Raw genomic sequence first — 15301 nt, forward strand, 5'->3', positions numbered from 1 at the left:
TTTGATTTTTGATTATTTTTTAATTTAGACTTGATTTTCAAATTATTTGGTCTAATTTTGACCTTGGTTTGAACCTAATAACTATTAATCAATGAAATTAAACAATATATATATATATATATATATATATATATATATATATATATATATATAATTCATAAATTCCCCATAAAAATAAATCAATTCAAAAATCAATAAAATTATTCAGTTCGGTTTGACCGAATTTTTTCTCTTCAAAACCGAACCGAACTAAAATAATCGAAATTTTTATAATACAAAACCGAATCAAATTATTTTAAAAATCAAACCGAATTACTGAATTAAGATGGTTTGGTTTAGTTTATTCGATTTGAACCAAATAATGCTTACTCCTAATTAAGGCCTTTTCTAATTAAATACAATATTTAAAAATTATTTTTATTATTTTATAAATACTAATTATTATTGAATTTTTTTATTTCACTTTTAATTATCATTATTATTTATAATATTACCTTAACATTTATGATTTAATTTATTATTTTCTTTAAAATTTAATTTTTAAAAAATTAAGACATTTTATGATTAAATGTAATATTTAAAAATTATTTATATTATTTTTTTATAAATTATTTATGCAAAAATATTATTTGTCACATGTTACCCTTAATAATAATAATAATAATAATAATAAAAGGTCATTAATGGCCATTAGTTTAAAAAAATGATTATTAAATTGTGATCTCATAATTAACTATTATATAATTTAATCAAGCTTAAATTATTTTATATATTTAATAAATATTTTTATTACATTGTTATAGTTTTTATTATGAAATTTTATTAAAAATTTTGAGAGACCAAAAATGTAGTTAATATAAAAAGTTATAAAAATAAAATATAGAGATTTGACTTATTTATAATTAGTATGTATTATTTTTTATGTTAATAATTTAATATTTTTTTTATTTTATTTTTTTAAGATTAATTAATGCTCATTATTATAATTATTGTCATTATGGCTAACCTAGAACGATTTAATTAAAATGGCCAAGTAAATAAGAAATATTTTACTATTATAAAAATGGCCAAGTAAATAAGAAACATTTTACTATTATAAAATTGAATTTGAATGATTGTTACTATTTTTTAACTAAATAATATTTAATTAAAAATTAATTTTTATTTAAATAATTTTATTTATTTATCTATATATAATATGTTATATGATATATTTAATATACATTAAGTATTCTCTTTTCACCGATTATTTTCATTTCATCTAAATGCTTTTAAATCTTTGTTTGATTTGTACTATTTTTTTTCATTATTTCTTTCAAAAGTTATTAATTATGATTCTAAAAATTTATTTATTTAAATATATTTACTTAATATTTATTTAATTATTAATTTTTATGAATTTTTTATTTTATTATAATTATATATTAAATACAATGATAACTAATATTTTGATTATTCATATTTTATTATCATTAATTTTTAATAGTTATTTTAAAATTTTAATTAAATATCTATATTTTTATACATAAATTATTTTAATTAATTATATGATAAATTAATAAAAAATTTATTATTATAACTAGTAAATTTTATTTAAATTAAATTAAATAAAAAAGAAATTTTAATTTAAAATTAATTCAATAATAATAATTTATCTTATTTAAAATGTAATTAAAAATTAATTCAAAAAATAAAAATGACAAATGCATGGGTATTTTGCTAGTGATTTATTCCAAAGGAAGCCAAAAGAAACTGAAAAATATTCATACAACATTTCTACAGATAAGAGGAGTGAATAAATCAGCAAATTGTTCAAGAAGCAGAAAACTTGCAAAAAGAAAAAAAGAAAAAAAAAACTCAGTTTGAGAAATTGTCAACAATTCCATCCACAAAACTGAAGGATATGTCACCCCAAGGTCTTTTGATTGCAAAAACCAAATAAGGAAGCAATAAACTTACTGCAAATCCCATCCCAATGCTCAAACAAAACCATTTGTCAATGAAGCCATTAGCATTGTCAGCCTCAGCGGTGACACTGTAGTTTGGATCACCGTGTAGACACTTTACAGTAAGGGGACTGCCACATAGACCAGGGTTTCCGATGAAAGAGGATGCACTAGAAGTCATCATGTGATCTGTGTAAGGGATAACACCTGACAAGTTATTGTTGGACAAATTTAAATATGCCAAAAATCACATTGAAGACATTTTTGGGGGAATTGGACCCCAAAACTCATTGCAGGAGAGATCAAGAAATGACAGCAGTTGCTATTCTGAAATGCTCTAAGGAATCTGGCCACTGATGTGGTTTCTAGACAAATTCAAAAACACCAAACCAACCAATTTTGTTATCTCTTCAGGGAGCTGTCCATAAAAATTGTTTCCTGAAAGGTCTATGCTAGTTAGAAGGGAAAGAAGGGAAAGAATCTTGCTATATACAAGAGGCTGCCCATTTATGTTGACATTTAAGTTTTCCTTGAAGAAATGTAATGATGATCCGCCAAATGAGAAACGACCATAGAACAAATAATGGAGTCCATTTTGAATTTTTGCCATGGCTTTAAGATTACCAAAGCTAGCCGGAATGGTGCCGTTCAACTTGTTTTCTGCCACGTCCAGGACTTGCAATGACCTCAAATTTGAAAGTGCAGGGGGAATTTCTCCATAAAAGGCATTTGATCCCAGTCTAAGTATTCTGAGACTTGGGAATGCTTCTCCTATCCAAGGTGGAATATTTCCAATCAACCTGTTATTTCCCAGGTCTAGAGTTTCCGGAATCGACAAATTCTGGAGAGCTGATGAGATTGCTCCTGATAATCTGTTGTCGCTCAGATGAAGTGTTTGAAGCAAATTTACCTGGCCTAGAGATTCTGGAATCACTCCCAACAAAAAATTTTTCTGAAGATCTAAATCGGAGAGGGAGAAGCAATTCCCCATGCTTGGAGGAGTGCTTCATGTTAGATTACCTGAAAGATCAAGGGCTATAAGTGACGACAACTCTCCAATTGAGGCTGGGATTGCACCTATAATCTGGTTTCGGGAAATAGAAAGGAAACCCAAGTTTGGCATGATTTGACCAATATTTTCTGGCAGAGGACAAGAGAAATTGTTATCTGAAAAATCTAGGAGCTGGACTTCAACACCTGGACGAGGAATGGATCCTTTGAGGTGATTAGAGCTCAAATCAACAACTGCAGAGAGAGAGATATATTTAATGGAATTGGTAAATGACCCTCTAAATTATTGAAAGAGACATTCAATCGAATCAGATTCCCTGACATGTTCCAGAACCAGTTTGGAATAGAACCTGAAATACTAGTATTTGAAAGATAAACACCTTTAATGTGTTTTTGAGACTGAAGCCAAGCAGGAAACGAATTGCCTAGATAGCATGAATTTATTTCAAGGTCCAAGAGTTGGAATGTAGGAACCCAATCAGAACTGACATTCACAATTAATGAATTATCTGATAGTACCAAGTACTTCAATTTACTTAGCCTCAAAAAATTTGCTTCTGAGATAATACCTGACATTTCATTGTTGGAAACATTGAGGGCAATAACTCAGAGAGCAGACCCAAACTATCTGGGAGACTACCATTGAGTTTGTTTGTTTCAAGTCTGAGCTCAGACAAACACTTCAAATTTCCAAAGGAATGGGGGATTGGACCTTGCAGAGAGTTACGTTCTGAATAGAGTATAACAAGATTTTTAAGTTGACCCATCCAATTTGGCAACCTACCAGCTACCTGATTGTCAGTGCACTCAAAGTTCAGCAATTTGGGCAGAGGACTTTTAGAAGGGCAGTTATCTGTTTCCTGGAGAAGTTCTGGTAAACCTCCTGTCAAGTTATTATTCGACAGGAATACTTTTTAAAAGTTACAGAGCATACCTATGGAGCTTGGAATCCCACCCTTGACAATATTGTGTGACAAATCAAGATAAATGAGAGCTGTCGTATTTCCAAGGGAAGCTGGAAGTTTTCCATGTAACTTATTGATTGAAAAATCAATTTCTTCTATCTTTCTCCGGCTTCCCCAGAATAATTGGGAGGCACTTGCTGAGAGATTTTCATTACTATTAAGGTCCAATGACTTTAGATTTGGCAATTCACTGAAACCAAGTGGAATCCTTCCGTACAAGCCACTACTGCTGATGCCAACAAATACAAGGGTGCGAATGTTCAAGATCCAATTTGGTAACATGGAATTGAAGTTGTTATGACCAGGTCTATGACTGAAAGTGAAGTAAAATTAATAAAAGGGAGAGAATAGGTGATACTGGATAGACTACAGAAAGATAAATGCAACTCAGTTAGAAATGGAAGCTTGTTTAATGTTTCAACCCATCCTATTCCTACAGTTGAAAAGTCTACTTGATCCATTGCCAAATGTTTCAGTGTGATAAGACCAGTCACCCTGTCAATATTATCAGCTGTTAGATCTTGAAAATCAGAAGAGATATCAAGAAACTGCAAGCTAGAGAGGTTTCCAAGATTTGGAGGGATGGCACCACTAAACCCAGCCTTTGATAGGTTTAGATATGGCAAGTTCTCCAAAGAGGACAAGAAATCAGGAATGCTGCCATCGAATGTGTTGAAACTCAAGTCCAGATATTTCAAGGACTTGAGTTTAGTGAGTGAAGGTCTTATCTCTCCGTTTAACGATGAAAGATCATACCTGCCAAAAGAATCATAATCAGATGGATTCCGGAGATCAACTGCAATAACAGCTCCAGTGGCATTGTCACAAATTATTCCCCACCAGCAACAGCAATGGCTTCTTTGCCACGAGGAGAGCCAGTTTTCAGAATCTTGAAGACCCTTTTTGAAGTCAAGAAGAGCTTCTCTATCTGAATCTTTGCAGGCTAATAATTCTCCCTGTGCAACAGAAACATGTTTTCCTGTTATCAAATGGGTGAGAAGCAACAAAATCCAGAGAAGTGGTAAATTCCCCATAAATCAAGACTCAAGGCCCTGTTCAGTTGAAGAGGATTAGGATGGCTTATCGAGGAAAATCTTGGTTCTTCTCTTTGTTTCATCGCTTACAACTTAGTAATCTGTGCTATACTATCTATATGGAGGGAGCACCATTTATTATATTTCCTCCGTTTATGTTGAGATAACACCATCACCTCTCCTTTTTTAGTTTTAAAAGAAAAAAAAAAAAGGAAAGAATCTAATTAACTATAATGATTAACCACTAACTAAGAATCTAATTAACTGTAGTGATTATGCCACTAACTAAATCTTGTTAATTAATTGAGATCTGCTTTTTGCTTTAGTTGATCAAGTCTATGTATTTTAGTAATTCCTTATGCTAAAAGCACCAAGTCTTTGGAGAAGAAATGAGTTTCATATGGACAGAAAACTTGATTTAGTATATAGGACAAAAAAATGGTGGAACACAGGCATGATTTACACTGTCAAATGCCTTAAAGTTATTCTGCTAACAATTGTTAAGCTTACGAAGTTGCAATTTATTGACCAGGGACATTTACAGCTACCTTTCTGCTCATAGAATCATTCCTTATAAGTTCATGTTCACTATTATCTAAATATTGAAAATAATAAAAGCAAAGTGATAACAAAGAAACACCACAGACTTCCTTATAACCCTTCAAAATGGTGATTGAGTGCATGCATGCATGCCTCGCAATACAGAAGATTAGCCATGCTCATGGTGGGAAGAAGCTTCATGTATAATGTTCAGCAGGAGAATTTTGCATGATGGATCATGGGCTTCAACTCAACGAATACTCTTCCTTGTCATGAACAATCAATTTATGTGCTGCAACCATTGGCCTTTCATGTAAGGCTTTGGGCTTCAAACTCCAATGGGCCTAAATTCAAGACACTTATAATATATTAATCATGAAATATTATATAAAAGAAAGTCCAACATATAAGAAAAAAAATGAAAAAAGTAAAAAATTCCATTGAAAAAAAAATAGTAGTAAAAAGTTAAAAAAGTTTAATCTGCAAAGTTATTTGATTTAAAAATATTTACCAATAAATATATATCATTTTACATTGATGATAAACTAATTAATCATGAAAAGACTAATATTTACCAATAAATTGGCTTCAGGTTTTCTATCAGAGCAGCGTTTGGTTCACGCCATGCAAGGGAATTGATTTAGGATTAATTTGATCCTGTAATTTGTAACTTACATGCACTGAGGCACAACGTCAAGAGAGGAAAATTCACTTCCACAGATTGTACCAAAAATAAATAACTTTTGCAATTGCTTAATGGGAGTGTTGATTGAGTACTGCCAATTAAATCAATCTTTGATTTAACCAAAGATCAATCAAAAAATATTCCTTTCCTGTCGTTGGGTTGCTCTTTTGCTTTGATTCATTACTTGTTCCTTTTTGTTACACTTTCTGAAAAGGAGGAAATGAATGCCTTACTTCCGTCTCCTACCCAAAGTAATGCTGATTCTTTCTGTAAGGATTATAAATGCATCTTCGGACTTCAGACTCACCTATCTATCATCAATCTTTCTCATCTCCATTTCCATTATCATCAATCTTTTTCATTTCCAATTTCCATTAATCTTTCTCACGATTCTTCAAGAATTAATAATGGCTGAACAAATTCCATTCAGTATCTTAGAACAAGTATTAACAAAGCTGGGGTCGCTTGCTTTCCAAGAAATTGGATTGGTCTGTTGTGCCAGAGATGATCTAAAGAAGCTTGGAAATTCTCTCTCCACTGTGAAAGCTGTACTTGTAGATGCTGAGGAGAAGCAAGAGCAGAGCGATGCTGTGCGAATTTGGATAGGGAGGCTTCAAGATATTGTGTATGAAGCGGAGGAATTGGTAGATGAGATGGCAACTCATGACTTGAGGGGGATGGTGCAAGGCCAAAGGAAAGTCGCAACACAGGTAATTTATGAATGCAAATAAATAAGCAATTGTTTTACTTTTACATGACTTTGTTTATTTTATTTCTTGCATACATACAGTGTTTGGATCTATTAGCTAGACGTGGAATTTATTTCATTTATGAACGAATATTATTAATAAAATTCATATTGAATATGATTTATTTTCTATTATAATATTTTTAGATGTAGACATAATTTCTAGCAATTTATTTTAGACCAAACAAGCTCTTAATAAAATGATAGGTAACTCGTTTTAAAAAAAAAATGATAAAATAAAAGATATTTATATATTTATAGAAGAAAATATTCATACCATATTGAAAAGTTAAATATTTCAATTTCAATTTATATTTTCTTTATTAATTTAGGTATAAATTAATTATAATTTAATTCTAAATATTCATTTTGTCTAATATAAAATATAATATAAAGCAAAGATACTTAAAATTATGAAGTTAAATTATTTTTAATTATAAATTTATCATTAACTTTGGACATGCAATTCTACATTGATTCTAAAATTCTGGACATTCAATTGCAAACTTCTTGACCAACTTTACTGTATTATAATTTTCTTTCATAAATTCCTTTTCATATCAAATTTAATAGATTTTATTTTAATTTGAAGCCACTTAATTTGTTTATTAAAAAAGCTTTTTTAAATTATTATTATTATTATTATTATTATTATTATTATTATTATTATTATTATTATTATTATTATTATTATGCCAAATGACCAATAAACTCCAAAATTTGTGAACTTCTTTTATTTTAGTCAGATATCTTAATTTTATTAATTTAATCTACAAACTTTTACATTAATTTCAATTTTAACAACTAGCATAATTTGAATGTTCAATTGATAAAAATAATTCAAATATTTTTCTACATTAACATCATCCATCCTTTTTAAAAGCTTGAACTTTTTTAAAAATATTAAAATAATAATTATATTCGTATATTTATTTATAAATTATATAAAACCACTTTGTGCTACTAATTAATTCTTGTATGTTTTAAATTAATAAAAATAATTTTTTCACATTAATATTTAATTAAATCAATGCTATTTGAATTTGAATTTAACTATAATTATAGCTTATTTTAATTTAAATTCAACAAATATGCTTATTAAAATTGTTTTTATTATTAATATATATATATATATATATATATATATATATAGAAACATTTAGGAGTTCATGAATAAATATGATCAAAGTAAATATGAAATTTTTATTAAAAAAAATAACTAAGAAAGAGAGGATAAATGTATGAACGGATTAAAATGCTTTTATAAATTTAATTTAATTTTTTTCAAATTAATTTTTTTTAAATCCTTCTTCACCAAATTTTTTTTGTTTATAAGAAAATAAATTAATATTCAATTAAATTAATAATATTTTAATTAGAATTCAACTATTAATTGTAATCTTATTTTAATTTTGATTTAACTAATATATCTATGAAAAAGTTTTTTCTTTTTTAATTTTGTACCATTATCTTTCAATGTTGTCTTCAAACAATCATAAAATTAAGAATTTTAAGGTTCATCAAAATACTATTTGATAATGTAGAGAGAAATTGATTATTCATGTGGAAAAAGAAAGGAAAAAAAAAATATTGCCAAACCATAAAAAAGTGGTATAATTAATCACATTCATATGGGGTTTTATTTTGCCCTACTTATTGAAATTCTTAATCCAATAGAGGTTCTTAAATATTATATGTTATTTTAATATTATTGTTATGCACATAATTTATAAAGCCTCTGTATAATTTCATGTTGAATTTGATTTATTAACATAAAAGTTTTTTTATGTATTCTTTCTCATTCTAAATAGGTTTATAATTAATTGCTTAAATTTTATTGCTGTTTTTTATTTTTATAATTATATCATAAATTTAAATAAATTAAAAATAATTATATTGTAAATAAAAATTATAATTTTAAAAAAGTCTAATTAAAAATATAAAAAGCACATATGCACAAGATCCATAGAGAGTAATTAATAAAAACTTGTTGTATATATGTGTAGGTATTGGACTTCTTTTCCTCCTCAAATCAGATTTGGTTTCGTCTCAAGGTGGGCCATAGAATTAAGGACATTAGGGAGAAGTTAAAAGAGGTGGAAAATGAAATTTCTAGCCTCAATTTAGAGAAGAAAATAATAATAGATGTGAGAGATAAAAGTAGTGGAAGGAAGACATCCTCTGTACTGAAACCTGATATAATAGGCAGGGAAAAAGATAAGGAGAAAATGACTTTGTCATTGTTGAATCCAACTAGTAGTCAAGGAAGTGTTTCTGTGAATGCTATTGTTGGCATTGGGGGCTTAGGAAAGACTGCACTTGCCCAGTTGGTGTATAATGATGAAAAGGTTAAAAATTACTTTGAGAAGAAGATGTGGGTATGTGTTTCTGAGGAATTTGAGGTGAAATTGCTAGTTAAGAAGATCCTTGGAAGTGCAACTAATAGTGAAGTTCTTAATTTAGAACTAGAAGAACTGCATATTCGTCTTAAAGGGAATTTAGAAGGGAAGAGGTATTTGTTGGTGTTAGATGATGTATGGAATGATGATCAGAAAAAATGGGATGATTTGAAAGCTTACTTGTTGGTGGGTGCCCCAGGAAGTAAAATTTTAGTCACCACTCGTTGTACAAGAGTTGCATCAGTCATGGGTGTGGATTCCCCATATGTTTTGCAAGGTCTAGCAGACAATGAGGCTTGGGATTTATTTGAAAAATTAGCATTTGGAGAGTGGGGTGGTGGGGTGAATCCTAACCTAATAAAAATTGGAAGAGTGATGGTAAAGAAATGTAAAGGAGTTCCACTTGCAATAAGGAGTTTAGGAAGCCTCATGCGTTTGAAAACTAAAGAGAGTGAGTGGTCTTCCATTTTAGAAAGTGACTTATTAAAGTCATTTCAAACAAGTGAGAATGAGAATGTTCTTTCTGTGCTGAAGTTGAGTTACTATCACTTGCCCACTTATTTAAGGCAATGTTTCACTTATTGTGCCATGTTTCCCAAAGATTACGAATTCGATAAAGAAACATTGATTCGTTTGTGGATAGCGCAAGGATACATTGTCTGTTCAAGTAAGGATGACGATTTAGAGGATATTGGAGATCAGTACTTCAATGAATTATTATGTCGATCATTCTTCCATCAGTCAGAAAGTATGGATGGTTATAAAATGCATGATCTTATCCATGATCTAGCACAATCGATAGCAAAGGATAGGTACTTTGCAGTAGAGAATGTTTGCGAAGGAATCCATCATGTATATTGGCCATCTTCTTTGAATGAAATTGAGATGCTGGTTAAAGTGAAGGGCATGAGGACATTATTTTTTGAAAGTTTTCCTAAAAGTGTAACATTAAAAAAGGTTTCAAATTTTCAAAGGTTACGTGCCTTGCATTTAGGGTGGAATATAAAGGGAGTACCAAATTCAATAGCAAGATTGAAGTATTTGAGATATCTTGACATTTCTAGGTGTAAGATGGAAACGCTCCCAAAGTCCATAAATAATTTGCAAAACTTGCAAACTCTAATACTCTCATATTGTAGAAGGCTTCGAGAATTGCCGAGAGATATAGAAAAATTGATCAGCCTTAGGTGCCTCATGATTAATGGATGTGAGAGCCTAAGATGCATGCCAATTGGATTGGGGAAATTAACTTGTTTGCGCCAACTGTCAGATTTTGTGGTGGCTTGGGATGAAGGCTCTAAGGGGGCTATGCTAAATGAATTGAATAGCCTAAACCAACTTAAGGGAAGGATTGTCCTCCATGACCTTATAAATGTGGAAAATGTTGAGATAGAGTCCAACCAAGTGAATTTAAGGGAAAAGAAACACCTCCAGTATTTGGTGTTACGTTGGAGTTTTTCTTTTCTTTACGAGGAGACTGGAGTTGAAAAGAATGAATTATTTTTAGAAAAGCTTGAGCCTCATCCAAATTTACAATCCTTGGTTGTGGAATCTTTCATGGGTGTGAGATTTTCAAGTTGGTTGTCTTCTATCACAAATTTAGTAGAAATTAAGCTTTTTCATTGTAAAAAATTGAAGCAGCTACCACCATTGCACCAACTCCCTTCTCTAAAAACCCTTTGTCTTGAAGAACTTGTTTCTCTGGAGTATATATCAGATGAGGAGCCTTCCTTTTTGGCATCGCCATCAATTACATTATTCCCATCACTGCAAGAGATTGAACTCAATGATTGCTATAATTTGAGAGGATGGTGGAGGAAGAAGAGGAGTGGGGTTGAACTTGCTCAATTTCCTTGTCTTTCAAAAATGCAAATCCGGGACTGCCCCAAGCTTATTGTAGATGATGGTGAAGTCATTGAATGGGGAAGTTTCAGGAGTCTTCAATCTCTTTCTATTGGATTTCTTTCAGAATGGACATCTCTACCAAAGGGGCTTCAATTTGCGACAAACCTGCAAGAGCTCACCATCGATTATTGTTCTAGTTTGATGGCTTTACCAGATTGGATAGGCAACCTCACATCCCTTCAACGGCTAGAAATTTCCTATTGCCCTGATTTGAGATCGCTGCCTGAGGGAATGCATTTACTGACTTCTTTACAGAAGTTGAAGATTACAGGATGCCGCGAGTTGTCTGCAAGATGTATGAAGGAAAAGGGTGTGGATTGGCCAAAGATTGCTCACATCCCTAATCTCGAGATTCAACCTCCAGGTTTTTGAATATTCCTATTCCCATTTCTTATTCTGTATTTCTTTTAACACCCTCACGATTTTTACGTGCACTTCCTTCTCACATTGTTCTGCTGCAGCTCAAGCTGCTTCTATTTTGAAAATTAACTTCAGTTCATATCTTAACAATTAAAAAAATAAAAATTAATGGCCTTTGAGGGTTATTTACTTTTTTTTTATTCATTTCTTCTTTTAAATTTCAATTTAAATTATTTAAAAGTAGATATTCTAACCATGGTTATATTGACAGAGGAATATTTTCAATTTCGCTTATATGGAGAGACAGATTCAGGGGAAAGAGTAATATAATACAGAGGATCTCAAGTTTCAAATTTACCACAAAAAATATGTGAGAATTACTATTTATTAAATTGAATTCTTTTCATTTCTTAAATGATAGTAATTCCATGGTCTTGATTATTTTGCCTTCAATGCTCAATTCTTTTATATGATTTTTCTAGATTTTACTTTGAACTATTTTATAAGCATAAATAGAAAACCTCTCTAACAAAATGTAAATTACTCTTCATCTTATTTAATGACGCAGTGATACATGTCTATGGAGATGGATATGCAAAGTGAAACAATCTTGTGCTATTTTTAATTCTGGTAAGTTAGTGCTTCAAAATCAAGAATCCGAAGCTACTTTTGTCTTTAATTAAAGGGGTTAATTAGTTTGGTTCTCATTCCTACATGCAGGAGTTGGAAGCACAATTCTACAAATTTGATTATTCTCCATATAGGCAATTTATAGTAATCTATTGAATGGCATTTGTACCTTTCATTTGTTAAATTCTAATAGTTGAAGTGTTGATTTAAGCTGTACATAATAAATAATTATTTTAAAACATTTATTACATATATGTAACATTGAAAATAGAACTTATTTTTTATAATTTATAAATAATATTAGCTAAATGATCATTTTCTTTTTTTTTTATTATTATTTATTTGTTATTAACTTAATCATCAGAGTGGACATGCTGGGAATATCCTAGCACACTTACTAGATGATATTTTTTTTTATGTTTGGATCCATAATTAATATGGATCAAAGGATTTTTAACAACATAAAATATCTTATTTATTCTTTATATTTTTGGAGGTAAAATATCCCTCTATCCTTTACTCTTTCCTCTTTCAATATTTTTCCTCCAACTATATCATCTTTTTTAGCTAATAGTAATAAATTATGCTTTCATTTTCAAGAAAAAAAATCAAACTTTTTATCTACACGTATTTTCTCTACACATATTGAAAAAAATATATATAATTATTTAAATTTTAATAACATATACTTAATATTTAAATTTAATTTTGAAAATTTATTTTAATTTTACTTTATTAAAGCTTTAAAGAGTATAATTCACATGTACCTTTTCCTTTAGCCAATATTTGTAATGAAACAATTTTCTCTTAGCCAACATTTATCGTTTGGAGGCTTTTTTATTTTTTTTTTTCTCAACTTTGTACCAATTAACAAAAATCATGTATGTTACATAAAAAGTGTAAGGTACAACATGCATTATTTTTTGCCATTGCCATTTAATATGGCTAGTTTTGTTAAAAAAAAAATATGACCGGTTAATATTAGGATTAATTTTAATTAAATCAAATTATTCATCTCACTTTTAATTTTAATTTTTGATTTTAATTAAATTTAATTATTTTATTTTTAATAAAAAATGATTTTAATTTAATTTAAATTAAATAATTATTATTCAATTTAAAATTAATTTAAATTTATCTATAATACGAAATTGAATTAGACAATGACAGATACATTAATATGCTTGTTTGGTTTGAGTAAATAGGATGGATTTATATGAATTCAATTCAATATATGTTTTAATAAATCAAATAAACTGAACATGTGATATGTCACATTGATTGTATCATTTGTAAAAATTATAATTTAATTGATTCAATTTAATATATATTTGAGTCAGTTAAATCAATTTGAGTATTTGACATGTCATATTGATTATACTATTTAGTTAATTAAACTTTTAATTGAGTCAATTGAATCAATTGATTGCATGCAATGTTACATTAATCATATATATTTAAGTCAATTGCCAAATTATAATTCAGTTGATTCAATTGAATGTTTATATTGGAGTTGAATTAATTTGAGTATATTGCATATCACATTAATCATATATTTTAGTCAATTGAGTTTTTAATTGAGTTAATTAAATCAAATTGATTATGTGTAATGTCACACTAATTTTGTACATTTGAATCAATTGCAAAAATTATAATTTAATTGAATATATATTTGAGTCAATTGAATCAATTTGAGTATGTGACATGTCACATTAATCATATCTATTTGAGCCAATTATGAAAGTTATCATTTAACTAATTCAATTGAATATATATTTAAATCAATTGAATCAATTTGAGTTTGTAACATGTTACTTCAATAATTTATTTTAGTCAATTAAGCTTTTAATTGAGTTAATTGAATCAATTGATTTTGTATAATATCACATTGATCATGTATATTTGAGTCAATTATAATAATTATCATTTAATTGATTCAATTGAATCATTTTGAGTATATAATATATCACAATGATCATATACTTTAGTCAATTGAATATTTAATTGAGTAAATTAAATCAACTGATTATGTACAATGTCACATTAATCATATATATTTTAGGTTAATTGTGAAAATTATCATTTAAATAATTTAATGAAATATATATTTTAGTTAATTGAATCAATTGAGTATGTGACATGTCACATTAATCATATATTTTAATTAATTGAATCAATTGAGTATTTGATATGTTATATTGATCATATATTTTTGTTAATTAAGCCTTTAATTGAGCAAATTAAATCAATTGATTATCTAATATGTTACATTATGTCAATTGACCATATATATTTTGAGTTAATTGAATCAATTGAATCAACTGACTATATATATTTTGAGTTAATTGTGACAATTATTATTGAGTATATTGAATCAATTGATCATGTTATATGTCATATTATATTAATTGATAATATATATTTTGAGTCAATTGAATCAAACTAATTATATATATTTTGAGTCAATTGTAACAATTATTATTTAAATGATTCAATTGAAGACATATTTTAGTTAATTGAATCAATTGAGTATACGACATATCACATTATGTTCAATTATTCATATATATTTAGATCAACTATAACAATTATTATTTAAATGATTCAATTGAATATATATTTCAGTTCACTGAATTAATTAAATATGTGAAATGTTAAATTGATCATATATTTTAATAAATTAATCCTTTAATTAATTCAATTGAATAAAAGTATATAATTTATTTATATGAAATATTTTTTTAATTAAGTCAATTGAATTTATTTGAAATTATAATATTAATTAATTATTTATTATTATATATAAATTAGTTGAATCAATTTAATCAATTTATATTGTTAGTTTAACTGAGTTAATTTAATCAATTTAAATTCAGATTGATCATTTGTTTAATTATAATAAAGTAATATATATTATACTTTTTAAATATTAATTTACACATTAACATAAAAATAAATAAATAAAATATATTATTTATTTTTATTTTTATTTTTAAATTTTTTTAATTTACATAAATATATATTTTTTTAAATGTGTAAACCTTGTTCTAAGAAAAAAGAAAATTGTTGATTAAAGAA

At 27.9% G+C, this 15301-nt stretch overlaps 1 protein-coding gene and 1 pseudogene across 1 annotated transcript; one reads left to right on the plus strand and one right to left on the minus strand.

The window, feature by feature from the left end:
- Positions 1-1857: 1857 nt before the first annotated feature.
- On the minus strand, positions 1858-5014 carry LOC110645295 (receptor-like protein EIX2; annotated as a pseudogene).
- Positions 5015-6515: 1501 nt separating this feature from the next.
- On the plus strand, positions 6516-12496 carry LOC110653231 (disease resistance protein RGA2-like). Its single transcript, XM_058135618.1, has 5 exons — positions 6516-6891; positions 8936-11597; positions 11865-11963; positions 12162-12223; positions 12314-12496. The coding sequence occupies exons 1-3, from the start codon at positions 6589-6591 to the stop codon at positions 11921-11923; spliced, it is 3024 nt and encodes a 1007-aa protein (XP_057991601.1). The 5' UTR covers positions 6516-6588; the 3' UTR covers positions 11924-11963; positions 12162-12223; positions 12314-12496.
- The last annotated feature ends 2805 nt before the right edge of the window (positions 12497-15301 follow it).

Source organism: Hevea brasiliensis, chromosome 14 (genome assembly GCF_030052815.1).
Source record: "Hevea brasiliensis isolate MT/VB/25A 57/8 chromosome 14, ASM3005281v1, whole genome shotgun sequence".
NCBI classification, from domain to species: Eukaryota; Viridiplantae; Streptophyta; class Magnoliopsida; order Malpighiales; family Euphorbiaceae; genus Hevea; species Hevea brasiliensis.